This window comes from Corvus moneduloides, chromosome 8 (genome assembly GCF_009650955.1).
Source record: "Corvus moneduloides isolate bCorMon1 chromosome 8, bCorMon1.pri, whole genome shotgun sequence".
Taxonomy (NCBI): domain Eukaryota; kingdom Metazoa; phylum Chordata; class Aves; order Passeriformes; family Corvidae; genus Corvus; species Corvus moneduloides.
Window position 1 is genome coordinate 10,370,006 of NC_045483.1, and position 27,139 is coordinate 10,397,144.

General features: G+C 45.9%; 1 protein-coding gene across 4 annotated transcripts in view; it reads left to right on the plus strand.

The window, feature by feature from the left end:
* Positions 1–836: 836 nt before the first annotated feature.
* The window catches only part of XPNPEP1 (X-prolyl aminopeptidase 1), a 31,598-nt gene continuing 5,295 nt past the window's right edge, over positions 837–27,139 (plus strand). Inside the window, exons 1-16 of one of the 4 annotated variants that reach the window (XM_032116555.1) lie at positions 837–884; positions 2,516–2,611; positions 5,263–5,393; positions 11,325–11,388; positions 13,101–13,205; positions 13,481–13,573; positions 14,511–14,654; positions 15,013–15,108; positions 17,319–17,400; positions 18,329–18,539; positions 21,245–21,334; positions 22,624–22,674; positions 23,797–23,855; positions 24,534–24,611; positions 25,123–25,194; positions 26,814–26,874. In XM_032116555.1, coding sequence (XP_031972446.1) covers positions 5,277–5,393; positions 11,325–11,388; positions 13,101–13,205; positions 13,481–13,573; positions 14,511–14,654; positions 15,013–15,108; positions 17,319–17,400; positions 18,329–18,539; positions 21,245–21,334; positions 22,624–22,674; positions 23,797–23,855; positions 24,534–24,611; positions 25,123–25,194; positions 26,814–26,874 — 1,323 coding nt within the window. In that variant the 5' untranslated portion in view covers positions 837–884; positions 2,516–2,611; positions 5,263–5,276. Of the gene's footprint in view, positions 885–1,164; positions 1,187–2,515; positions 2,612–5,262; positions 5,394–11,324; positions 11,389–13,100; positions 13,206–13,480; positions 13,574–14,510; positions 14,655–15,012; positions 15,109–17,318; positions 17,401–18,328; positions 18,540–21,244; positions 21,335–22,623; positions 22,675–23,796; positions 23,856–24,533; positions 24,612–25,122; positions 25,195–26,813; positions 26,875–27,139 lie in introns of those variants that run through there. The other 3 variants (XM_032116556.1, XM_032116557.1, XM_032116554.1) reach the window with 3 other exon arrangements.

The window sequence follows — 27,139 nt, forward strand, 5'->3', positions numbered from 1 at the left end:
TGCATTTCTGTAACAGCCTCCTGTTTCTGGCAATAGGGTTCGCTTATAGCCCACTTGTAAAAAACTGCTGGGGCATAGCAGGGTGGTGGAAGGTATTTTCATTACGGAGCATGCATGGCAAATGACCGCATTTTCACAGAATCATAGGATAGTTTGGGTTGGAAAGGCCCTTAAAGATCATCTAGTGTCAACCATGCGCACTGGACCAGGTTGCTCAAAGTCCCATCCAGCCTGGCCTCGATTATTTCCCGGGTTGGGGCACGCTCAACTTCTCTGGGCAACCCGTTTCAGTGCCTCACCACCCGCACAGCACTGAATTTCATCCCAATACCCAACTTCAGCCTGTCCCCCAGCGGGGTGCTGGGGAAGCAGCTGCGAGCCCCCAGCCCCTCCGGCCCTGCCCCGGCTCCTTCTCCGCCGGCTCCCAGGCACCGAGGCCGAGGAGGGCGGGGCGCGCAGGGCGCGGAGCCGGGCACACTCGCTGAGCGGCCTCAATGGCTTCTCCACGCTGGATTTTTGAAGTTCAAGAGCGAAGCGGATCGCGGAGGCGAGCGCAGACCGAGGTGTGGGACAGGCGCTCCGCTCCGGTCCCTCCCCGCCGGCTGCAGCGCACTCGGGTGCCCCGGGCGCCACACCACCTTCTCCTCATCCGCGACACGGAGCCCCGCGCCCAGCCCGGACACCGCCGGCGGGGACAGCGCCGGACGCCGGGCGGGAGGCGGAGCGGTGCCCGCAGGGCTCAGCCGGTGCCCGTGCCCGGTGCGCGGCCCCGATCCGCTCCCGGCCCCGCCCGCGCGCCCCGTGACGCCAGCCGTGACGCCGGGGGGCGGTGCTGGCGGCCCGCGTGGGCGCTGACGCGGCGGCGGCGGGCGGGCCGGCGGCAGGTGAGGCGCGGCGAGCGGGGCAGCCCCGGGTGGGTGCCCCGAGCTCATGGCTGAGAGCGGATCCTGTGCCCGGGGCTCGGCCGAGGAGTCTCGGCCCGGCCTGGGCTCGGCTTTTCCTTCCGGCCGGTCCCCGACGGGTCTGCAGGCCCAGCCTGGGCACCCAGGCCCTGCAGGGGATCCAGCACTGACAGCCGGGCCCAGCCGGGGGTGGCCAGGCCCAGGCGGCTCCGTCGGTCCTGTGGAGGGCTGGGGGAGGTTTTTGGCCCAGGTGGGCAGGAGCATCTCACTTACGAGGAGATACGGTGAGAGCTGGGCCTGTTCAGTCTGGAGAAGACTGAGAGGGGATCTCATCAATGCATATAAGTATTTTAAAGGCGGGTGCAAGAGGATGGTACCAGGCCCTTTTTGGTGGTGCCCAGTGACAGGACGAGGAACAATGGTCATAAACTAAAACACAAGAAGTTCCACCTCGACGTGAGGAAGAACTTCTTTACGTTGAGGGTAGCAGAGCGCTGAACAGGCTGCCCAGGGATGCCTCGGTGTCTCCTTCCCTGGAGATATTCAAAACCCACCTGGATGTGTTCCTGTGTCACCTGCTCCAGGTGACCCTGCTTTGGCAGGGGGTTGGACTGGACCAGAGGTCCTTTCCAACCCTAACAATTCTGCCATTCTGTTTGGTGAATTTGGGGTACTGCAGATAATGTGGAGAGGGGACAAGCAATGGATCTTGTGCCTTAGTGTGTGGTTGCTTGGGCAGTGAATGCTTGGGCTGCCCTGTGTGCAGCCAGTCCAGGCCAGAGAGGTCTGGCTTTGAGGTGGTGCTGCTGGCTCCTGACTATGCAAGCTACTGTGCTTATTTTGAGCAAGAGTATTCATTAAAGAGAAAGCAGAGAGGAAATTATCACAAGGATGAGCATATCTGAAGAAAGCATGACATAAACACTCAGGGTGGTCTGATACGGCAGCCAAAGGCACACTCAGCTGTAGCCAGACCTCCTGGCCTTGCCTCCCTTCCCCACTGTGGCACTGACACACACCCTGATACAGTGGGCCTGGTGGCCCTGGCCGTCGCTGGCGCCTGTGCTGCAGCAGCCCATCACTGTGTGTGCGTGTGGGAGGCAGGAGGACGTGTCTGGTTCCTCTGGCAGCATTTTCGTGGTTGCTCTTTGTCCCGTGTGTCTGATGGAGATGCTGTCCAGGCAGGATCTGGTCTGGGCTCTTGGAGAACTGCCTCCTGCAGTCTGAGTGAGGTGTAGATAATATATGTCTAGACAGTGACAGATTTTGGGATCCAGCTCTGACTCTCGTCATGCTACAGTGATACTTTGCATGTTACTCCTGCTCTGCCTTAATTTCCCCATCTGTGAAATGAGTGGCCTCTGACAGAATGACTGAGAAAACAAATTGGCATAAACCAGCACACACTTGCAAGATTTAATCATAAATCTTGACCAGCAAATGCCTGGCCCTTGACGTTCCCTGTTCCCTCATGGTTCACCCTCAATGGGTCTCTAATCTTACCACCAAGAATGCAGTGTTAATGCATTTTCAGCTTATTGCTGGGGGATGAGAATGTTTTATGGGAGGGCAAAGTTTGTTGGCCACTTCAGTTTTGCCCTTTGCTTTCTCAGGCACAGTGGAGCTTATGAAGGCCGAGCAAAGAGCTGGATGGTATTTTGTGTGAGCAGAGACAAGTGGCATCCAGACGTGGGGAACTGCAGAGACAGGTAACAAGGGAGCATGATACCTTTGAAAAAGATAGGGCAGGAAATGGGACTGGTTCTTGTAGTGCTACAGCCACTGCCTTAATTTCAGCTGTGTTTGGTTTTAATCACTGGACTGATTAAATAGTGATAGAAATAATGACAGATAAACTGTTTTAACTTTGTAGAGGCTTGTAATTAAGATTTATAGGGGTGACCAGAGTAAATGACTACCAAATATCTCTGAGAAAACAGCTTCTATTTCTCTGGAAACTGAAGACAATTTTTATTGTAAAACTCATGGAGGATATTTTGAAAGCCATTTCTTATAATGTGGGGGTTATCCAAAATAGAAGCCCTTAATATGGGTTTTGTTGCTAATCTATCTTAGTTGTGTTTTTAATATTGCAAGCAAATCTTTCAACAGTGAGAGTACTTTTTATTTTTTTTTTTTTTTTGTCCTTGAGAGAATCTCCTCTTGCTAAGAAAACCATGGCTTGTCAGCAAGGAGCTTTATTAAAAGGCAAAGCCTTGTCATGCCTTGCCTATTTATATGAGACTTTTAGACTCCTGGAGACAAAGCACAGGCCAAGAAAGGAAACTGTGTCCTTATGAGTTTGTAGAAAGAGATTCTTTTCTGCTGGCTAGTCACTATGTCGTTGCTCTCTCTCTTTTGTGTTTCACTCTATCTGAACATAAATCAGCAGCAATGTTATAGAGTGTTACAGCAGCTCTCTGTGGAGGACAAACAGAAACAATCACAGTATTATAAAGCTCAGGGTAGCCTGCAAACACTGTATAAAACAATGAAATTTGTCCTGGAAGTAAGTCTGAGGTGTAATCCCCAGCAAAGGGACAAGTTACCAATTTGAGGATATAGTGTATGGTGCCTTTTGAGCTTGATTTGTTTATTGTGGTCTGGGTTTTAAAAGACAGTGTACCTGTGGGCAGAGTCAATCTCACACAAGTCTGGTGTGCTTTAAACTTCCTATGATGAGACATGTGAATGATGGTCTTGGGTTTTTTACACCTGAGTGCATCAGATCTTGGTTCAGTTCCTGACTTGGTCACAGTACTGCTGCGTGACCTTGGTCAAATCATATCTTGTGAAATGGAGGCAGCTTTTCTGCCTTCCTGTTTAGATGGCAAACATCACAGGGCAGGGACTGTGCCTTATTGTCTTTTGCCATAAGACCGTAATGTCATGTGGGACTCCTGGTAGCTACTGAGGTGTAAATAGAATAAGTGCCTGGATAAGCAAAAAATGTTTGAGACTTGCATGCTGTTTGCTTCTCCCATCTATGACCTGTTTGTAGACATGGCTGTGAAATGAGCTGTGAAATTAACTGGTCAGAATGAAATACTTCATAGCATGGCCTTCAAGCAGCACATCACCTACCCACCTTGCCCTGGAAAGTGACAGGATTAAAGTTATAAGAGTTCTTAAAACTGTGAAAGGAGCGGGGAGAAAACCAGGAAGGGGATTATCCCACATTGGGTACCCTTTGGAGATGGGAGTGAAGAAAAAGATGGACAACTTCTGAAAAGGTTCAGGCTTCTTGATTTTCATAGTTATTCTTGCCAGGCATCCTCTGCAGCCAGCACGTGCCTCCCACTGCAGCTGTCTCTTGTGCCAGCACAGAAGCAGGGCCTGGTGCATCGCTGTGCCGGGTGCTCACAGCGGGCGCTGGCTGGTGAGGGTTTTGGGGGAGCACATTGAGAGGCTGGTGTTCACTGCAATGCCAGGCATATCCATTGCAGAAACACAGCCAGGGAGGTTGACTCGCCTGTGCCCTTGTTTTGCCCTCTGATCTGCTGTGTGCTATCCAGGCGGTGCCCCAACCCTGCTTGACACCAGCTGAGATCTGCAGAGCATTTGCCAAAGGTCTTTAGAGAACATTCCCAAAGCATCCTCAGTTGTCCTGTGGCAGTCACTTGTGAGAGCTCAATGGGCTGTTCCTCCTGTTACAGTTGTGTTCTTCCTAGGTGAACTAGCATGCAGCCCTGAGGTAAATGTGGCCAGTGAATGCATCCCTCTGAATGTCCTTGGGAGCAGATTTCTTTTGTCTGAGTTCATTCAGTCACCAGGTCACCATGAAACTCTCGGCTACAGTAAAACTTCTAAAAATTGCATTTATAATTGGTCCATTTCTGAGTTCCTGACGTGCATGTCTTCCTCTCCCAGCAGCCTGTGCTCCTGTGGTGTATAAGCCACACCATCTGTGGCCCTAGAGAGAAAAGACTGAAAGTTTCTCTCAGTGCACTTCACAGGTGGGGCTGGTTCTGATGTGTGGGTACTTGGGACCATTCATATCCCATTCCAAGACCTTTCCTGGCTGTCATAGGGTATGCCTGAGGTGCTTTGGTTCCTGCTGCTGTCCACATGCAAAAAGGGGTTGACCAGTATGTTAAGCTTTCATGTATCACTACAGGGCATGCCATCCATCATCGGGTGGGAAAAATCCTTTCCAGGACAGGCCAGCTTTGATTCTCTGGCCTTAACCTGATTTCTTTTTCTCAAGGAATATGAATGAAGGGACAAGATAGGTCTGACAGGGATGATGTTGGCACAGTTGTCCAAGGGGAGTTTCCAGTGGGGATAGCCTCCTCCAGCCTGTGCATGTGAGTGACCTGGGATGGCTAGAGAAACACTGAAGTTTCATGCTTTGTTTTAGTTGCAGGTAGGAAGATGAGTCCAAAAATTACAACAGAGCTGCTGAAGCAACTGCGGCAGGTGATGAAGAATCCCAAGTATGTCCAGGAGCCTGTCCAAGCCTACATAGTGCCCTCTGGAGATGCCCACCAGGTATGGATGGATGCATTATGGGAATGGTCACACTTTCCTTCCCTGCAAAAAATAAAAGCCAGGTGTAACTAAAATCATCCTTTGTTCACTCGCTTTAATGGTGCTAGCATAAAATTCTGGGTAACCTGAGAAATATCAGATTGGAAAGCATTTCTGGGGTCTGTTCGGGAGACTGAGGTTTTTATCTTCTTGTAACAAATCAAAGTGCATGTTCCACCGACTGCTTTTTATCAGATTGTGTTCAGGGAGCTTACACTGCAGAAAAGGGATCTTGCCAGGGCACTTGCTGTGCCCATGCTGGCTATTGGGAAGATGGGGTTTACTCGAGGTGGAACAGGCCTTATCTGGGCTTGACTTTCCCCAGTAGCACCTCCTGATCAATACATACTCTCAAGCAAGGTAGCAAAGGTTTAGTTGCAGAGCTTTCTCTTTGCTTCATTCATTTCTTGGTGGAATTTGTTGCCTTATGCTAGACCCTTTCAGATCCCACAAGGAGGAGTCTTTGGAGGGGCAGGGAAGGAGCAGGCCACAGTGACACTTCCCTTTCCATGCTGCTCTGCATCATGTTCTATGCACCAAAGACAGGAGGGAAGTCTGGCCCCAGGGTGGTAACCCATGACAGTAATTGTGCTGCTTCCACTGTTAGAATTTTGTAGTCCGTGACATAAATTTTAAATTGCTCAACTGCCTTTTACCTCCCCTGCTTGCTCATGTGCATGTTTCACTCTTCTATTCACTCTGTTAGGAGACCCAAGAACTGCTGAGGGTTTTTCCTTCCTCAGCCATTTTCAGGAAACAAAAGACCTGAAGCTTTACTGGCTCACACCCAAAGCTCCCTTTTACCCCAGGGTGCGCAAGAGCAAAATGCAACTGAATCAGAACCTTTGCCCTTGACTTGGCACTGGGGTGAGCCAGGTCCAGACTTGCCTGTGCCCTGGGACCATATGTGCAGCATCGTGTTTCCTCATAGGGAGGTCCAAACTTGGGCAGGTAGGGGGAAGGCGTTTTCTGCAGCTGCTATTGTCTGCTGCATTCCTGCCTCAAGCTGCCTCTGTCCGTATATAACTCTGGTTTCATTTCACTAGACATTAAATGCTGTCATGTGAGTTGAAGAATGTGACCCTCAGGACTTCTGAGTTTTTCTGTTGCTTTTTTTTCCTTGACAGAGTGCAGTTAAGCAGAGAACCCCATGTTGCTATTTCCTGCCAGGCGAGTTGGTCAGGTTTCTCTGCAGAGGGAATCTATCTGAATGGAAACGATTACTAAAAACTGCCGATTCTGGTGCCTCCTGAATAGCTGGTGCAGGATTTTTTTCTGTGAGGGCTGGGAATTGAGGCAGTTTCTGCCAATGACAGAAACCTGTTGATCCCAGAACAGCCTTACTGATTCCAGGTAAATTGTGATGACCTGTGATTTGAAAACTTCTCCATGGTCCACGCAAGGGTTTGTTTCCTATGTGCAAACAAGAACTTTACAGCCCTGCAGTCAGATTTTGCTCTTAGGCAGCTCCCTCCATGACTCAGAATAATTATAGCCAAGCGTTTGGTGGCCTAAGCCATTTCTTCCCCACAGCCCAAACAAGCTATGTATTGCTGTCCTTGCTTCTCTCGGCTATTCCTGAGGCTGTCCTGGCATCCACATCACAGAACTTGTCAACAAATAGGGCTTTCCATCCTGTGGTGTTGCCACAGGGTTTAGATTGGGGGAAGCTTTATTCGTTTCTGGGTTGCAAAGGAACCCCTGGATTGGACTGATGCTGATATACCCTGATGCTGCAACTTGCTGACTAATTTCTCTTTGTAACATTGGGAATGTTGATGAGCTGTGATTTCTGTGATGCTTTTAATATTGGTTTTCCTGCAATTTCCTAGATTATCATACTGCCAGGAGTCTTGCTACCAGTTGTATCCTTTGCTTTCCATGTTTAGTTGTATAAGAAACTGAAAGACTTGCAGAGCTTCTCAAACACAGCTGGCTCTGACTCAGGCTTAACCAAGGCTGCCTTGGATTTGTGGCTCTTGCACTCAGCCTTGGATGTTGGCTGGCTGCTTTAATCTTTGAAATTTTTGATGCTGGTGATAAGAAGTCAGAGAAACAGACTCTTTTCTTGGGGACATGCATGGTCCAGAGGCTGATGAGAAAGGAGGACAGTCCCAGCCAAAAGTGGAATGAAGCTCAAAGAGTCTCACTTCTTTTCATGCATGCTGGGTGTCTACAGGTGCCCAAGGATCATGAAGGGATGAAAAGCCATGTTTTTGGGAATGAGGCACCTAAGCCCTTTGTGGTTTGGTTAAAAATGTCTGTCAGAGGGATGTTGCAGTGGTAAAAAGCAGGATCCATTTTTATGTTGAGTCAGTGTGTGTTTACATTGCATCTGGAGTTTGTCCATATGGGACTATTCAGAGGTTGGAAGAGCTGCTTCTTAATGGGCGTGAATGATGTTTGGATTAGAGCTTGGGTTTGGAGCCAGGCACAGCTTAACTGTGGCTGGCTTCACCCTCCAGGCCTTTGAGGCCTCCAGACTCAAAACAAATTTGGTCAGGTTTGGCTGGTTTGCCACATGAAGAAAGCACCTGTCCAGCTTAGGGCCCCGTGTTTGGCTTGGCAGAGGTGCTGTCTTCTGCTCAGGGCTGGCTCCTCTAACACACACTTGTGCTGAGCTGAGGAATCAGCCGAATTATAAAGCAAGAGATGGTTTGTGCACAGGTTGCTCTGACCTGTTCCAGATCTTACCAATGCAGTTAGGTTTCTGGCAGTGAATACCTCCCTCTCTCCAGGTACACAGCAATGTTTGTTCTTTAATGACACCAGTGTTGTGCCTCTAAGGGTAGCCAGATGCAGTTTGCATTGCTGATCTTGGTTGACATTAGGCTAGAATGAGCTTCAACATGTTTACAGCACAACCATGCAGGCTCTGGGGATAAGCAGCACTGATTTTTTGGGGGTTCTTCCTGGCTTAGCTGAGGGGTTTTTGTGATGTAGCCCCAAGTTTTGTCTGTGTGACTGACAGCTGTGGTGAAAGGACTGAGGAAGGCCAGGTTGAAGGCCATCAGAGCTGCAAGACAAGCCCCGGGGAAATACCTTGTTCTCACTGTGCTGTGGTCTGTGCTTTGTGTGGCATACACAGGTGTTCCCCATGTAATTTTAGCTTGTGCAAAACATGGGGTCATCTTTGCACAGTGGGGGTTCCTGCATGGAATAGAACAGGTGCGTGTGCAAGAATTCAGACTGACAGATGAATGAACTGTCTTTCCCTCCAGATCCCTGATACTCCCTTTTAAAGCCCTTCTGCCTCATTGTAAGCTCTTAAAACACTCCCTGGATTTGTCTGTGAATGGGACAGCATGAGGTATGTCCATGCAGTCAAGGTCTTTGCTAATTTGGGTCAGCTTTTACCAGATCTAAAACTGATACACTTCTTTTCCTTTTGTATTTTTTAAAAATTGTTTTCATCCATTTCACTCTTCTGTGGTATTAACCCATGCTATGAATGTGAGGTTGCTTGTCTGTACAAGGAAACTAGTCTGTAGTCTCTGCTGTGTTGGTCAAGAGAAATGGAAAAGAAATCGCTGGTCTGATCTGAGATGCACTTAAATGATGTGATCCATGATGGGAAATTTCCAGTATCTCCTTCAGGCACTGGACCCTGGGAGATGGTGTCCCACCTTCAAGCTGGGAAGTGTAGGGATGGGGAGTCATAGCAGTCTAGGAAATGTTGGAATGAGGAATCCTCAGGTCCAGCATCGCTCTTGCCTTTGTGTTCTCTCCAGCTGCTCTGAGACAGGCAGTGGGTGATGCCTTAACAGGACTCCTAGAAACAGAGACTAGACAGGAGTAAGGGAATAAAAGTAGGTATTTATTTGAAAGGCCTTCAAAGATACACCCTGGGGAGCCTGAAGCTATTCTCAAAATGGGCCCCAAGATGGGCAACAGGTCACGAGTTCTTCACCCTTTTATAGGTTTGGTTCATTTGCATATCAGGGTTAATTCTCCAGTTAGAGCTTCAGTTTTCCCCTCAGCTTACCCCCGCTTTAGAGGCTCTTTGGTTTATACTTTTGGCCTAGGAAGGTCTTGGTGTCCTTGGAAAGCAGATCCAGAGAGGCTTTGTTATGTCTACATAGCATGAGAGAGTAGAAATTAACAGGCTACAAGAAACTTTCAGAGTTACACACTAAGCATTGTAGAATTTGAAAAATATAAAAGTTAAAACCTAAAGCATCATGGGGAAACAGACGCTTGATTCTGTTCCCTCAACAACTTTGTCCTCTGTCTGCTGATGCCTTTGTCATTATTGGTGACAATGTGCTGTGTGGTACTGAGGGATCCACTCCATCAGCTAGAGCTGTGCTGAGGGCAGTCCTCCCTTCCCAAGGTGGGTATCCCAGCCTCCCTCCTCCCTACAGCTGCTGAGCGTGTCACAGCCCTGTGGGGCTGGACAAGAAAAGGCACAGGAAACTAACTGGGTCATAGAGGAGGGCACGCATGGTCTCCATATCCCCGTCCTTTCTGCCAGCTTTCACTAGTGTTTGGATAAAATAGAGGATTTCTTTGGACCGTATACCAGAAATCTTCCTTGGCAACTGGGAGCAAAACCCACTCAACGAGATCCTCTTTTGGGCTGTGAGATTTACTGTCCCAAGGTTCAGCTTCAAAATGTTAGTGGGGGATGGTTGGTTGGCTTCTCCCAGGAAGGAAGAGACATGGCTGTTGCAGAAGGGATTTGATCATGGCGTGATTTGGAGCAGAAATAAAGGGTTGGTCCCAGGTGCTGTAATTTGTGCTGCTCACTCCCTCACTCCTGTGCTTTGAACCCTCTGTCTTCTTTAGAACAGTGAAGAGTAACAGATTTGAAAGGAGTATTTTTTTAACAATCAGGTGATTCTATCACAGTAGAGACTAAAACCACCTGAGAATCGGGCTGTGATTTCTTAGCTCAGTTTCCAAGATGCTTCTTTTGCCCCAGCACAGCTGGGTGCAGAGACACTTTATGGGCAGAGAAACAGACTTGTTTTTCAGACCATTTGTAAGGTACAAATCCAGGGGTTTTGCAGCTCACACGTCAGTGCTGTCAGCCTGGATTAAGCTGATTTGCTGATTTGCACTAGTTCATTAACAGGCCTACTCAGCAGTTCTGACCTACAAACTTGCGAGAATGGAATCCCATAAAAAAGGCATGTGGGCCATGTGAAGGTACAGTTGTTCTTTTAGTTTTGGCAGTTCCTGTTAATATCAGGTGTCTGTGCATTCTCAGGCTCTTCTACAACATTCTGAAAAGATGTGTCCAGAAGCACAGGTTTGGGATGAAGATGGACTAATAGCCTTTGATTCCCTCTCATCCATCAAACCATGGTCTGGTGGTTTTGGCTGTAGTCGATTTTGAGTAGGCAAGGAAGAAGTGAGAGGATCAGTATCTATTTATGAGAGGTCCCAAGGGTTAAATTTTTTACAGTCTTACCACCTTGATGATTTTCTTTCAATGTCACAATTGCAGAAAAAAAGGTCTTAAAGGAATTCTTATAAATGCCAGTGGGGGGACTTCACTGGAGATAGTGAATTTTACAGATTTTAGGTGCTGATTACTCTGGTCTCCGAGATCGGGGGGTGCTTCTGGTTTCCCTTCCCTTCACATTGCAGACCTGATTTATTTGTTGCCCAAAGGGGAGGCTGAGTGTGAAATAAACGTCTGCAAACCCTGAAGCACTTCAGTGTTTACAGATATTTGTGGGAGAAAAGTGCTGCAGCTTAAAAAAACCCCACCAGTTGAACATAAATACAGTATAATCACAGTGGAGTAGAGCCCAGGAATTTTTAACTCATTTTGTTCTCTCTGTGGTGTCCTTTAGGAGAAAAAGCTTATCAAAGTATTTGTCATCAGCTGATTGTTTTTTTTCCCTGCTGCTATAAATAATTGCTGCCTCTTTTGTTTTCTAGAGCGAGTACATTGCACCCTGTGATTGCAGAAGGGCATTCATCTCTGGATTTGATGGCTCTGCAGGTACCTTTCCAGAACTTGGGTTCTTGCATAATTCTCCTCTAAAGAAACAGTTCCATTCATGGCATAGAGGCAGGATGGAAAAGAAAATCTATCCAGCTTGTTTGGACTGTTTTATTCCCATTTCAGCATCTGCAGAATTGTGTCTTGGCTACCCGCTGGAATTATGTAATATCAACGGAATAACAAGTTTTCAGAAAATGTTCAACCCCTAAATGAACCTCTCGTAAAGTAAAATCCTGTTAACACTTTAATGTGGTGCTTGTAACCTGTGGTCATTTCTTTTGATGTGCAGCCAGTATGAACAGATTTTTACGTTGCCCGTTCGGGCTGGGTGAGTAGTGGATGGACTTTAGCTGGCCTTTCTGTTTAAACAGAGCCAGGGCCAGAAACTCTGCATTTGGAAAATGCACTGTGGAAAAGTTTGCTTATCTTGCCGAGACAGGATGTTTTCTTGGCTGTAGGATGGGTCTGTGTTTCAAGAGACCTAGTTTTTACCCTAGCTGTACCCTAAGCTGTGCAAATTACTCTGCTCTGTGGTTGTTGGAAAGTCACTTTAGTCTACTGAAGTTTTTTTCCCCTCTAATTGTATATCAGTTTAATAAATACTGGTACCTCTGTTTGGAGGGTCTATTCATCAGTTCCTATGAGCTCTGGGACCTCATTTGGAAGGTGATAAATCCAGGGCTGTGGGCTGCTGTTAATGGCTCACATGAATCCTGTACTAATTTTGCCCTTTCTGTGTGACTTCTTCATAACCTTCCTCTCTAATTTGTGCCCTTGTTATGTACTTGGAAGGTCTGTTCCCAGCCTAATGCTCAGCAAATCAGTGAGGTTTCACACAGGGACTCACCTTGTGTTTCTTGCTTCATCTTTTCAGGCTGAAGCAACTTAAAATGGGGTTGGTGTTGGGAGAATTTGGTAGAAGACAATGAGTTAATAATTGGAAACTCTGCTCTGCTAATCTGGGCATCAGTTTTTGGTGACAGAGAGTATGGTCAAGATGCAGTCTCCAAAGACTTGGATTCACTTTCAGTTTGTGCCATGGTTTGTTCTGTTTTATATTGTCAAGGGCAAGGCAGCTTGAGTGCCTTGCTGGGGTGTCACTGCTCCTCAGCTGTCTGCTTGCATCCCTCCATCTGGAGTCAGTGGAATGGGACAGACAATGAAACCAGCAGAAGTTTGTAGTCATGTTTCCTGTTCAGCCATCTCTGCTAGAGCTGTAACTTTTGGGAAAGGGGTGCAGCTGACAGCTGGGAGTGACACCCATGTCTGCAGGCTGGTATCAGCTGATTCTTGTGGGTGGCCAGAGCCCAGGCTTCCTCCCCAAAAGAGTTTGGGGTGGAGTTCAGGGATGTACAGTATGTGTCTTACTGTGACAAGAGCCAAGTGGAGACCACAGTTTCTGTTACAGTATGTTTGGAAAGCCCCATTTACCCAGTTCCACTGTCTGGCTGAGATTTGCTTAAGTTGAGTTCATCTGAGGCAGTTCATTAAGGTGCATCTGTGTGCATACTGTCTTCAACAGGATTTAGAAGGTCACAGTGCAGGGGCAACAGTGAATGTCTCCACTGAAACAGGAATAGCTTTTGAACAGTGATCAGAGGTGCCTTTTAGGGAATTGGGGTGAATTTCAAACACTGTCCCTGCTGTCTGTGTCTCTGCATGGTGGCAGCCCAGCCTGAATCACCCCTCCTTTCTGCCTCCCTGCCTAGGTACCGCCATAGTCACTGAGCAGCACGCAGCCATGTGGACTGATGGACGCTACTTCCTGCAAGCTGCACATCAAATGGATAACAACTGGACACTCATGAAAATGGGTATGCAGGAGCCTGGGATACTTCTCCACTGATCAGTGGAGAACAGTCCCTTTGCACATGTACAGCTTCAGCCCTAGGGATATATCCCATCATGCAGGGACTTAGGGACATCTTGGATACACTGCTTCTGCTTTAGTGTCCTGTGAAGACTCTTGTCTGTGGGTCTAAACATTCATTAGTAGATATATCTGATGTATTAGCTTGGACGTTTTGTATAGTGTTGGAATGTTTCAATGTGACTACTTATTTGAACTTTTTCTTTTAAATCCTTGAAGGTCTGAAAGATACACCAACTCAGGAGGATTGGCTAGTGAGTGTCCTCCCAGAAGGCTCGAAGGTGGGAGTGGACCCTTTCATTATTCCAGCGGGTTGGTTTTACTCTATGTTTTTAACTCTGGGTTGGGCAACTAGATTTTGCTTCCTTGCTTCTCTGGCTGAGCTGTTGTGTGGTGATGTGCAGCTAACCATGTTTCAGATGTAGTGGTGGTTAAACTGTTACGCAAAACAGGTTAGATTTTGGTTTAGCTATGTATCACAAGAGTTCCACAGCAGTACATTGACTCCAAAACACAAGGGATGAAACTTGCTTTCTAGGCTTGCAGTGATTTTACCTGAAAAGCAGAATCCTGATCACCAATTTTTGTCTGTGCTTTGGCTTGTCACGGGCACTTCAGTACAAAGGTGCTGAATGCCTTGGCCAGCATGTGAGCAAGAACACCCAGGCAAAATTCATGCTGCTACTCCTGCTTGGTGGTCTTGGGATCTCTGCAGCGTTCCCTATAGGAAGCACAGGGAGAGGTATCATTTATATCATAGTATCCGTCTATTCATGCTTCAAATCATGAGGCCCAGTGCAAAGGTCACTGGAGGCTAGGGGAGATATTTGTTTGTTCAGATGGACTAAGAACCTGTCTCATGGCTGTGTGGAAGCAACTCTCATCTTGTCTAGCTTTGATCTAGCATGGTTCTGCACTGGGGGAGAGGACACCCTTAGGGCAGCTTCTGCCATGGCTTCTTCCAGAGACTTCTGTCTCCCAGCTGGAGCAGTTCTTCTTCAGCTCAAGGATGAGGCTACAGGACTGTGAGGTTCTGTACCTGCCGCTGGCTGTTGTGGCGTGTTTGTGGAACTGTAACTGCAGTAAAAGCAAAGTAATTTTGCTTTCTTTTTTGAGGGAATGGGAATAAAGCGGGGCTGGAAGGAAAGGAGAAGACTCTGATTCTTGAGTTTGACCTCTGTGAACATATGTTGTTGAACATATGTGTGTTCCTTAAAGCCACCACTTGTGACTTTCTTCCCTTTGGCAGACCAGTGGAAGAGAATGTCCAAAGTCTTGAGAAGTGCTGGCCACGACCTTGTGCCTGTCAAAGAAAACCTGATTGATACAATCTGGACAGATTGTCCTCAACGCCCCTGCAAGCCTCTCATCACGCTTGACCTGAGTTACACAGGTGAGAGGCTTAACTCCCAACAGACATGGGTTGTTCCTATTGCCCTATCCCCTTTTGCTTTTCTCTTACAAAGGAGAGAGAAAAACAGTACTGCAGCACAATGTGGTCTCTGTGAATAGGTCAAGAAGCTGATCAAACCTTAGCTAATGAGCCCTCTATCCTCAAAACTTCAAATAACCATTTGCTAGAAGTTAGGTAACTTCAAAACAAATCCATGGGCATCTAGAGGGCAGCTCCTTTGAGATAGTTCATATCAGTTACTAGAAAGGAGGAGCACAAGCACAGTATGTTGGTCTGTATTTACTTCATTATCCCCTGCAAAGTTAGGCACTGTAGCTTTTCCTGTTGTGTTTTGCAGGGGTCAGCTGGAGAGACAAAATTGTAGCCCTCCGTTCAAAAATGGCTGAGAGGAAAGTCATGTGGTTTGTGGTAACGGCCTTGGATGAAGTAGCATGTAAGTCTTTGCATCTCCTTTCTCAGTTCTTTCTACGAAATAAATGTTCTTCCTGCCTTGGAAAGGAAGAACCATGCCAGGGTGAGAGGCACTTATGACAGCATGTTCGTTAGACATCAGTTAACTTCTTATCAAGTACAGTGGTGGTAACAGGTCACAAACAGCAAGCCTGTATTTCTGCACCGTGCCTCATTACACCAGTGCAGCTCCTGAGTATATTTTTTGGCCCAGGAAATGTAGCAAACCACCACCTTTGTAAAACAGCCCAGGCAAAGGGAGAGGAAGGTCATGTATAAAGCCTGAGGCAGCGTGATGGAAAAAAAAAAGACCTGAGAGATATTCTGGCTGTAAAATATCCCGATGCTGCCTCACCCATTGGAAAGATGGAGACTGTTTTCTGCTGTGCAGTCTGGGCTATAAACAAAGCAGTGCAACATGTGGCTTTGTATACATAAGGCAAGGGTGGGGTTCACCGCATTCACAGTAATCTTCCTAATTGTCACTACTTCTTAAGTCAGTCTCTACCTCTCCTGTGTTCAGCCAATGCTTTGGTTAAAACAAGTATGTCAGGGCTCAACTTGTTTTTCCAGATCATTTCAACCCAGGGTCTCACTAGAGTCCCCTCTGTGTTTGGGGCCCCAGGATGGCTGGGTCTCCACATGCTGGCTCCCAGCCCAGTGTGTAGGAAAGGAGAATGGCCAGAAACAGCAGTGGTTTCCCCAGCACTGCTGTTCCTAGTACTGCGTGTCCTTTTTGCAGAAATCACCAGTGCATGGACTGCTGTAGGGGGAGTGTAACACTGGCAGGGTGTGAGTGCTGCTCATGCCTGTGCCCCATGTCTGATCTGGAAAGGTAGAAATGGAGGTGGTGTTTTCCTCACTCCAGCACTGCCAGCACAATGTCCCTGGCACTGGCTGAAGCCAGCTCGATGAGGTCTGTGGGCTCTCCTGGATCTGGGACACTGAGCAAAGAGCTTGTTTTGTGAAAGAAGTACTTCTGAGAGTGGTGAATATGACTCCTCCCTGGGGAGGCCTGCATGAGCAGAGATTGTATGTCTCACGTTTTCAGGAGCATCTCCAATTAAATTAATGATAAATTGGTGCCCTGAGGTGGTTTCAGATTAAATGTCTCCAGCAAAGTGAAGCTTGGTTATGAATTAAGAGTGTTAAGATGAACCAGAGAAGGTCATGAGACAAGCTCATTTTCGAGTGCCTGGTTGATTTCTTATCCTAAAGGGGGAAGGGGAGAAGTTGTGTTTTAATTTTATCTAATTCAATTCACTGTAATAAACTCCAGACAAGTTCCTGGGGACAGAAAAAGAGCCACAAAGGAGATTGTTGCCTTCTTACTGCATTGGGAATTGACTGAGCGAGGAAGTTTGTACCCATGCAGTAAAAAGTTCTTTGTGGCTCTTTCCTGCATTCAAGTGACCTACTCATTCCCTGGGGAGAATTAAGCTCTATTTTTACTTTCATGGCAGAATTTGCAGTTCGATGAATACAGTGCTGGGTTGTAATTTAGGACATGTTGGTTCTTTTCCCAGCTGTCCTGCTGGCTGGCCTTATTGGCTTGAGTAACTCATTTCAGCTAATTGGATACCCTGGAGTTTTTATTTGACCCTAAAATCAGAATTTTAGAGGTGCTGAACATCTACTTCCCCTCTTGACTTTGTCTGGAGTTGTGTTGGATAAAATCTTTGTGAAAAATAGCTGTACAGTCTGAATCTGAGATATTGGAGGTGCCCAAATGAGAGGCCTTTTTGGGGTATTTTAGTCTCGCCTATTGTGTCTTCCTCTTACCTCAAATGTCAAAAGGATTGGAATGAAATGATACTTTGTAACCTTGAAGGTTTCTGGCTGTTAAGGAGTGAGCTTTTATTGCCTTGCACAGACCAGAAAGGGCAGACACTACTTTTTGTACACGTGTCCTTGTCTTTCCTTGCCTGTACCTGCTTTTTTCCAAGCCAGCCCTCCTTTAGAAGTTAAACACCAGGGAGTGTTCATACTGTGGTTGTGGTGCCATCTCCTGGCAAAAATTTAGGATTGCCGGGAATGCAGCAGGCTGTGGGACAGCTGGGTGGGAGCTGGACCCACGGCCTGCACCCGTGACATCTCATTGCTTGCCTGTGTTTTTGTGTGATTATTTTTGGCTTTCTCTAATGTTGCAGAAGATGAACCAGGACTGTGATTCTTGGTGTTCTTATTTTCCAGGGCTTTTCAACCTTCGAGGCTCTGATGTTGAGTACAATCCAGTGTTTTTCGCATACGCTGTCATAGGAATGAACACAATCAGGTGCTTGTATTCCCTTCTTCTGTTCCCCAAGACACATTTTTCTGGGGGAGAGCTGTTCTAGCAAAGTATTTGTCTTTTCAAAACGCCTACACTTGGGTACTTCAGTGTCCTTTCTGAGCACTTTTGTCTTCAACATTAGTTACTCTCCTTCCCTGATCAGAGCTCTGCTGCACTCCTCAGCATCTTGGCTGACTTGCTGGGTGACCCTGAGCATGATGGCTGAGCCCTCTGTCTGTCACCCTGAGGTAATGTGTAGGGCCTGTGGAGCTCTGGGTGAAATGTGGGTAAGAGCTGAGCCTGGCCTGGACATTACAAACTTTAGGGAAAAGTCTAATTGCTGAGTCACTTCAAAACTGCAGGACTGTGCAGGAAAGTTTCAGGGCTGGCTTATGGCAGAAGGCTTCTTTCCTGCCCCATATATTGAGCCTCAGCAAGCACAGTTCTTTTAGATGCACCTGTAAGCTGCTGCCTAGATCCATCTAAGGTAAATCCTGGCTGGGTGAGTGAGTACAGGTTGTGTGTGAGGGTTGAGCTGAACTTTTCAACTCAGTGAAAGTGAGAGCAATGTGATACTTAGAACTACAGTAGCTTTTCTGTTTTCAGATGTTGCCCTTAAAAATTAGAGTGTGGCTGTTGTTTTCCTCTGTTACTTTCCTGTTTCAAGCACAGTGATGGGATGTAGCCATTTTGCATGTGTCATACAAATAGAAATGCTGTCAGCTCTTTCCTCTTACTGGGGTAGCACATCTTAATTTCATTTAAGCTGTGTGCAAGCCAGTGGTTAAAATGACATAGGACAAAGTAGAGTGTATAATTCACGATTTCCTTTCTCCCTGAAATGTTGCCAGAATGTTTTTTCCTTCCCTCCTTTACTCCAACCAGTTTCAGATGTGGTCTCACCTATTTGTTCTCTCCAATTTTTTCTCAGGCTCTTCATTGATGGTGACCGGATGATGGACCCACCTGTGAGGGAGCACTTACAGCTTGACTCCACCCTGGAGCCTGAGTTCAAAATCCAGGTGATGCCCTACGGATCTATCCTGTCGGAGCTGCAGGCTGTTGGTGCAGGCCTCTCACCCAAGGAGAAAGTGTGGCTCAGTGACAAAGCCAGCTATGCTCTGACTGAGGCCATTCCCAAGGTCAGTGGCCCTAGCAAGGGAAAATACTTTTCTCTGCTTGTCGTGGTTAGGAAGGGTGTTAATGAGGGCAGCTGATCTCAGTTTCCCCTCTGCAAAGCCCAATGCAGGCCGGAGCTTGTGCAGAAGGGATCCAGCCATGCTGAGGTATTGGGGGGTTGTTAATCCTGGGGTTGCTCCTGCTGGAGCTGCCCTTCCAACTCGCTAAGCCGATTTATCCAAAGAATTGTCAGCTTAAGATAAAACAAGTACAGTGAGAGAGGGGAGGGAAGAGGCAGCAGGGTGAACTCAGGTCATTCTGCCCACGGGTGGAGCATTAGCTTCATGTGGACAAGCAGCAAGAACTGGAAACTTGCAGAAATTGAAGCAGGAAAGTTGAGCAGGACTTCTGGGAGGGTACATTTGGCTTGATCTGAGTGTCCGAAGGTGGTTGCCCTTACTTAGTTCAGTGACTTGAGGATATCAGGCAATATGTGATGTCTTTTACTGAAGGCTGGAGGGACAAGATGACAGAGTTTTTGTAGCAGGGAACCTTGTGAGGACGCAGATAAGGTGCAGGCACTGGTTGTCCATGCACTAAGTACATCTGCCGAGGGACAGTTGTAGCATCAGAATAATTTGTGTACACCCATACTCGCTATATCTTGCTACCTTTTTGAACTTGGCTGAATAGGACTCCCCCTGTCCACCTAATATTCTAATAGCCATGAAAGAAGATACTTGGGGAAGGACACAGCAGCTTTGGACAAATAAGCTGGTTTCCATACATCTTAGGTACATCTCTTGTTTGCTAGAGCTCACATTCTCTGGAATACCATCCAGTTACAGTGATGTCTAGTAACTAACAGATACTGTGAGTAAATATACAGTTTTTTTGTCCCTGTCCAGGGTTAAATCTTCAGACACCATCAATCCATTTCTAGGCCTAATACAGAATACTGACAGCATAGTGGCTGTGAAGCATTCAGGATGAATTGTTGCTCTTTTGACTTCAGAGTAGGGAGTCCCTTGCTGTAGTCGTAATCAATGGTTTATCCCCAGTTTGGTTAAGTTGCTGTAGTTGATTTATGTAGAGTATCCATATGGAGAAGTACAGAAGGTGTGACCTAGATAAAGGAATAAAATGAGTTAGAGTGACATTATTTACCCTGCAAGCACTGGAAGTTTTGGCTGATATTGAGTCACTACAGTGCTGCATGCCCTCTGTATGCAATGGGGAGAGTCCCTGTTTTGAGGAGCTCTGTGCAATAGAAAGCAGGCAAGGAAGAGTGAAATGTCTTGATTAAAAGCCATTTAGTGAGTCACTGAAAGAGCCAGTTTTCCTAGTTCCTCCCTGGCTCTCCACCACTTCAAAGCACTCCAGGCCAGTTGCTCAGCTGGTGTGAAGAACACCAGTGCTGGAAGTCCATCTAGTGTCTGTCTCCATCAGAGCCAAATATTGACACTGGCAAAAATCCATTCCATTATTAAACACAGATCTGCAAACGCTTTATAGATTTGTTTACAGCTGCATGTAAATATACTTTTCACAGAAGATTAATAGTACTTACCAGTATCTATGAAAGGCAAGCCAACCTAAGAATCTGACTATTTATCCTGACTGATAAAAGGACTTTTCTGACTTTCTTGTGGCTTTTTCTGTAATTTAGTTTCTGCATTATGTGGTGTCATTGTTTTGCTGTTTTTAAGAATTTGGAAATTGTAAGCCTGTAGGATTTATGTGAAATTAGTCTTTGCAGAGTGTCTACGGGGCCTTTCCTTGAATTTGAGTGATTCTTTGTATGCTGATGCATTTGAAGTAGGAAACAACATGTTGCTTGGGCTGTGCTTCTGTAGGTGCTCATCCCATCTCCTGATATATAATGGGTAGAGCAAAGAACTGTGGGGCAAAGGACTTAGTTCTTCTTCCTTCTTCTGATGCCAAGTGTGACAAGATTTGAGCAAGTCACCTCAGCTGGTGAATTTCTGAAGATGTGCTGAAACCAGCCAAGCATTCCTGCTAATCTAAGGGCAGGTGGTGTTTGAGGAAGTATGCAGTGGTAAGGGATCAGTTACTAGTTCTTAATGCAGGGTCACCCCATCCAAGCACAGGAAAGCTTTGTCTCAAACCACTGATGTAAGCTCCTTTCAGAACTGGCAGCATGTAAAGCTGAGCTCTGCAAAGGCCTTTCACGTTTTTTGGGGCCTCAATGTGTTTGTCAGAGCTGCTGATCATTAACAGTGGTGACGCTCAGTACTTGGTACCTGGGCTGGGTACCCTTTGCTCCTTGCTACTTGAGGGTGACTGTCAGGTAACAAGTCAAGGTGGCTTTTAGGTCTGTTTCCACAGCCTAAGTTCCACCATAGCATCTGGAAGTAGTGCTTCTCATTGGCCTCTGGGCCTTCAGTGTCCATCAACAACAGGAAATCTATGGCTCAGACACTGATATAGATCTCTGGTATTTGGGAGATCCAGGTCTTCACCCTGCTTCATGACAAGCTGTTATTTAGTTCTTTGGATTTCCCTATGGCTGTTCTTCCTTCAGTCAGGGACTGTTTTTCCTCTCTATTCCCCAGTGCACTTAGCTGACTATTGGCAACCAGCATCTCACAATGCTGAAGGTTGAGAGGGGCTGCCAAAGTACAAATTGTGGCCAGGCTGAGTTATTAAATCTGTAGGATTATGTAGTCTGACTAATCCACAAGTAATCCCTGTCCTTCTGCTGCAGGCTTACAGATACCTCACCCCATATACCCCCATCTGCATTGCAAAAGCTGTGAAGAACGCAGCGGAAACGGAAGGCATGAGAAGAGCACACGTAAGTGAAGCCTTGAGTGTCTCCTTGCACATGGCAACAGGTTTGCTTTACCTTTAGGGAAAGAAATAATGTTTTCCTTTCAGTTTTTAATGCTTTGGATAAAAAGCAAATAAGAATTTGGATGGCAGGATAAAAAAGGCTTTTTTTTCAGACATCTGCTGTTGAAGCAGATTTTTTGCTTGTTTTGCATTCCCTTGAAGAACAACATTTGCAATAGTGTGAGGAAACAGCCTTGCTCTGTGGGAAGACTGTGCAGACTTGAGAAGTGTTTTTTGGAGTGTGGGCCCTTAAAGGGATGTTCTTTCCCTTTTGCTAGTTCTGTTGTCTTTGTCAGTGGAGTCTTCAAATTGTTATCACTTGAATAAACACAGCCTAAAGAACACAGAAATTCTTCGACACATGGTGCAAAACACAGGCCAAGATGTTCAGAAGCAGCCAGTGTCCTCAAAGCACTCTTTTAGTCTTGTCATCATGACACTGGAAATGGGGCTTCCATGAAATGATTTCCCAGGAAGCTTCATAGTTTCAAGCAAAGAAGCTGTCTGTGAAACAGGTTTGTGGTGGGGCTGAACTTGTCTCTTGTTTATTTCTAGTTAGTTTTCAAGCAGCAGTTTTCACAATAAGAGAAAAGTGCCAGTTGAAGCAGGGCTTGTCCCATATTTTCTGCAGCTTCCTGGGAACCAGTACTTTCTATTTCAGTGCTTTTCTCTCCCTGTTAGTTAAGGGGAAGTAAAAATAGTTGTACTGAGGCACTTTGTCACCTGCCACCTGAGGACAAAATTGTGCCTTGCTCTTGTACACATCTCCTGCTTCTTGCCCCTGCATGCTGCAAACATGTAGAAAAAAAATGAAAATAAATGAAAAAAAATAAGGCAAGAGAGCCAGAAGCTGTGTGACAGAGACTGTGTGGTGGCCGTGTGCCCAAAGGACATGTTCCCCTGTTACATCAGCAGATGTGTCCTGTGGTTGCCTTCTGTGATCTGAGATCCAAGATCTTGGCTGTTAAAGCAAAATTGCCTTGAAAGTGATGTGTGGGGTAAAGCCAGTACTTCAGACAGTAAGATATGTCCCAGCAGTAATTATTAACATTCATTTAACTCTCCAGATACTTTTTCAGTGTTTATATAAATTACAGGGTGCAAAACCTGAAAATACCTCTTGGATCATCTCTTAGTTTGTGTTTCTGAAACTTACAGGTTGAATTCTTTTGCATCAAAACCTGTTTATACTGAGGCTTGATAAACCTTTCTTCTTCTCAATTCCCTTTTCTTGTGCCTATTTTAACGTAGATTAAAGATGCTGTTGCCCTGTGTGAGCTCTTTAACTGGCTGGAAAAGGAGGTATTGTATAATTTTTTTTTTAATTTGGAGGCTCTATTGCTGTGTAAAATTCTTCATTGGCATAAGCGTTTTGCAAGTCTTTATAGTGCCTTTGCTGAAAGTGGGGAAACAATTGGGGGTTTATCTGGTGGTTTGTGGTTTTTTGCAAGGATTTCAATCATGCTTTCATCCAAGGCTGAATTAATTTTTTTGAAAACATATTCCCATTTATTTTACACAGACCAAAGCTCAAACAAGTGAGAAATGACCTGAGCAGGCTTAGTGTAGTGTTAATGCTGTCTTGTGCTGGTTTGCTAGTGTAAATAATAAAATAACATTCAGTTTCATACAATACTTTGGAATTATTCTCATGATAATCAGCATTGTCTGCCATTATGAACAAATTTGGTACTTATGAATGGGAGGTGCAGTGAAAATGGGATAAAAACGAATTACTTGTGTATTCACTGGGTTAGAAGTACACAGTGGATGTGCAGAGTGCCAAGTGTTACACAGCACCTTACTGAGCTATGCTACTGCATGTCTGAGTCTATTGACTTTATTTTTGGAGAGGGCTTGATGACTTCCAGAAGGTGCCTTTTTACATGTCTGAGTATCTCAAGAAGTCAACCTCAGGGATTATGAAACCTTGCTCTTGCCCTGCTTCGCCTGTTTTCCAGTCCAGGGGAAGTTGTGTCACAGGTTTGAATTTATCAAATGCCTAAAGTAAAGTTTAACACACTTTGTTTTTTCTGCAACTGCTTCCATTCCCATTTAAAAGCATAAAATTTCTAATAGCATGGGCTGTTGAAGAGAGCTATTTAAGCTTAGTGTAACCTGACTGTGAAGAGAATTGCCTTGTGAGATGTTACCTCTGCACATCCCAGTGAAGTTAGTACTGCACTAACTGCTCCCTAGTCAGGGTTCAGCAACCCTTCTGTGACAGTCTCCACTTCCTTCTCAAGTGCCCTCCACAGTATTGCTGGGTTTGTTTGTCATTACTGAGGAATGAGGACAGAAAACCTGGAAAGAAGCCACTTCCAGACTGGGTTTCATACTGCCCAGACAAGGCCCAGTGCTTAAGCATATAGCATTTTCTTTGCTTGTCGCTGCACTAATCCAGCCCACGTCTTTGTCCACCAGGTTCCAAAGGGAACAGTGACAGAAATAATTGCTGCAGACAAAGCAGAGGAGTTCCGCAGGTAAAAAGTGAATCTACTCTGGGGAGGTTTTCTGGGTGGCATTTTTTATCCGTTGCTTTTATTTTATTCTTTAAAAATGCATCTCACTTGCAGATATATTTTACCTGAGGACAAACCTATACTAATGGATTTCCTTGAAAACTTGAAAGAGTTGGGAAGAATTGGGTCTCTTGGGAGATACAAGTCTCAGCCCACTGGATCCTATCCACTTTCCTTTTGAGATAGCAATGACGAGTGCTGCCAGTTAGGACACTTTAATACAAGACAGTTGCTTCCTTTCCACAGAGAAATTTATGTAAAAAATCTCTTCTGATAGAGAAGGAACACCATTTGTTTTGAGAGTTACTCCCATGTGTGCATCAGCAGGACCTCTAAAATGCCTTTGAGTAAATAAGTAACAACGCAGAAATTGTTCATCACATCTCTTCCTGGGTGGTTTGGGTGGTGAATTTTCTGCTTATAAGGAAGAGTAGCTCTGGAAAACAGGTCTTCACATGGCTGGGAGAAGAGGGCTTCAAATTGTACATTTCTTCTACCCTAATTTGCTTGCCCAGGTGCTTTCAAGACCAAGGGGAAGGCTAAGGTGATGTGAAATTGAGGATGGGGCACTCCAGGTGCCCTAGGTGCCTGTTGTGCTCCTCTCACTTGTGCTGTAGTGATCACAATCTTTTCTTTCAGTCAGCAGAAAGACTTTGTTGAATTGAGTTTTGCTACCATATCAAGCACAGGTCCAAATGGAGCCATCATTCACTACAAGTAAGAGAAACACAGCTTCCCCTTGCATCCCTCAGCAAACCTAGTTGGAATGAGCTGTCTCTCTTCTTCATGGAGTCACAACAAAGTACTCCAGGGAGATGTTGCTTGCTATCTTTCTTTACTCCACACTTACTAAATAAAGATCTTTCCCTGCTGGCAGCATGCATGTATTATGATGCTGATCTGCTCAGGGCCATAGAAAAGGGCTTTTTTGGGGCTAGAAGTCTGGGAAGGACGAGTATGAAGTGCCACAACTGTTCTGAAATACATCCAGAAACAGAAGTTGAGGGTTTTGCTGGAAGCAGCAAAGGTCTGTACTGTAGTGCTATTTGCTGTATGCAAATCCTCTCCTCAGTATGATCCCTGGCTCAGCATGTGTGGATTTCCATCACTGCCACAAGAAATCAGAGCCAACACATCCAAACTTGCACTTAATATGGTTTCTGGACTGCAGATGTGGGCTGGAGACTTAAAAACTGTGGGATAAAAACCTTTGTGTTTAACTGAACAGGCCAGTTCCTGAGACCAACAGAACGCTGTCTGTGAACGAGATCTACCTCCTGGACTCAGGAGCACAGTACAAGTGAGTGGATGAACAGTGCTGAGCTGCCATGTTTTCTTTTCCCCATGACCCCTGCAGGGTCAGCTCACAGTTGCCTTGGCAAACGAGGCAATGTGGTTTTGAGCAGACAGCAGATCAGGGCTGCTGACAGGCCTTGTTGGGGTCGGGGACAAGATGTCAAAGTACATTTCCCATCTGAGTCCCATCCATCCCTCAGTGTGATGGGAGCTGTGCTTTAGCTGATGGTTTTGGTATAAAGTTGCAGGAACAGGGAGCAGGCCTGACTGCCCTGGCTTAGCCTTGGGCTGCCTACTCAGCAGCCTGCACAGCTGGGTGAGGCACCTACCCTGCCAGGATCTGCCCTGTGGGCAGATTTGACTGATATTGAGGTCAGAACAAGGTGGGGCGAAGAAGCAGGACAGCACTGCCCTGTGGTGCTCTCTTCCTTTTCAGTGAGACTCAGAGTCGGGGTTCCTCATCCCAGTGGCCACTTGGGTCTTGGATATGTTTTTTGGAAGGCATTATGTCTGAAAGCTCACTCAATGCTGTTTTGACAGTGCCATTCAGTGGCCTCAGTTCCTTTATTGTGGAACTCTTGACTCCCTGGAAAATGAAAGAAGTGATGTTTTTAACCAGTGTAAATAGATGAGAAGTGGCTTGTTCAGGAAGACGCAGGACAAGCCTGGCTGCTCCTTTGAGATGAGCTTTGTCTTTAGAGCTATGCCTTTTTGTTATGTCAGTCAGGAAGAGCTTTGAAAAAGAGCCATACAGACATCCTTTGATAAGATTTTTACAAGGAGATCTTTTTTCCTCCCCCCGATGGCCTAATTAACGATTTCCTTAGTGCCACTATGAAAAGCAGCCCTTTGGATACAATGTAAGCTGGACATCAATGGCACTTACCAGAGCATTGTGACAGGGATGCTTTGCTTGTCCCTGCTGAGAAGTTAAACCGTGAGTTCTTTGTGACCATGGCCTGTGTGTGCTGGGGAAGAGCACAGGGACAGGAGTGAGCGTTTCAAAGGGAACTCGTTATTTCAAGAGCCATTGTGGTTTTGACAGCAGGCTCAAAATGCTATTTGCAGAAGGAACTTAGAGCCAGTTTTGATCTATTGGATTAACCCCTATCCAAATGCAGGATGATTTCTAGAAATCTTAGCAGAAAACATCCTGAGGATGAAAGGGATACTATCTCCCCTTACACTTCCCTTTCCTGAGCTGGTAGCTGTCATTTGTGCATAAGTATATGTTTAAAAGCTGTTAATGAATCACCTTCCATACAAATAGCCTAAATTTGGCCTGTTCTCAATGGACAGGTACCAGTTGCTAAACCTCAAATTAGCATCGTTTTTATGAGAAGTTTAGATTCCAATTTGTGAAGAGCTTTGGGATGCTTATGTTTGAAAGATAACAGTTAGAATTGTAAATCATTATTGCTACATCTAGGGCACTGTGTTCAGGAATTTTTGAGATTAGGGGCAGTTACATCATCAGTCTTGTGTAGCACAGAGCAGATGACTTTATCCATTTATGAGCTTGGTTGGTTTGTTGCAGTGTGACTGGGTCTTCTGTGCATTCTCACTTTGATCTTTATTTTTCTCCCATCCCTTTGGTTCCTGCATCTTTGTTTGCCTCTGAAGAGATGGTACAACAGATGTGACCAGGACAATGCATTTTGGCACACCATCAGCCTATGAAAAGGTAAGCTGGCATCACACTGTGGTTTGTGATCTGACCCTTATTATTAGAGATACTTAAATTAGTAATATGCCCTATTGCTACGTAGTCAAAGTTCTCTATCGAGTTACCATTTATTTACCAGTATGTGGCAGCATTTGGATAAAGACTGCAAAGGAGACTGTCATACTTCAGACTTCCAAAATATAAACTGTTATAGAGAATTGACACCTTCATATCTTAAAATGCACAGTTCTCATCTGCAAAATGACATGTTTCTTCTAAGAAA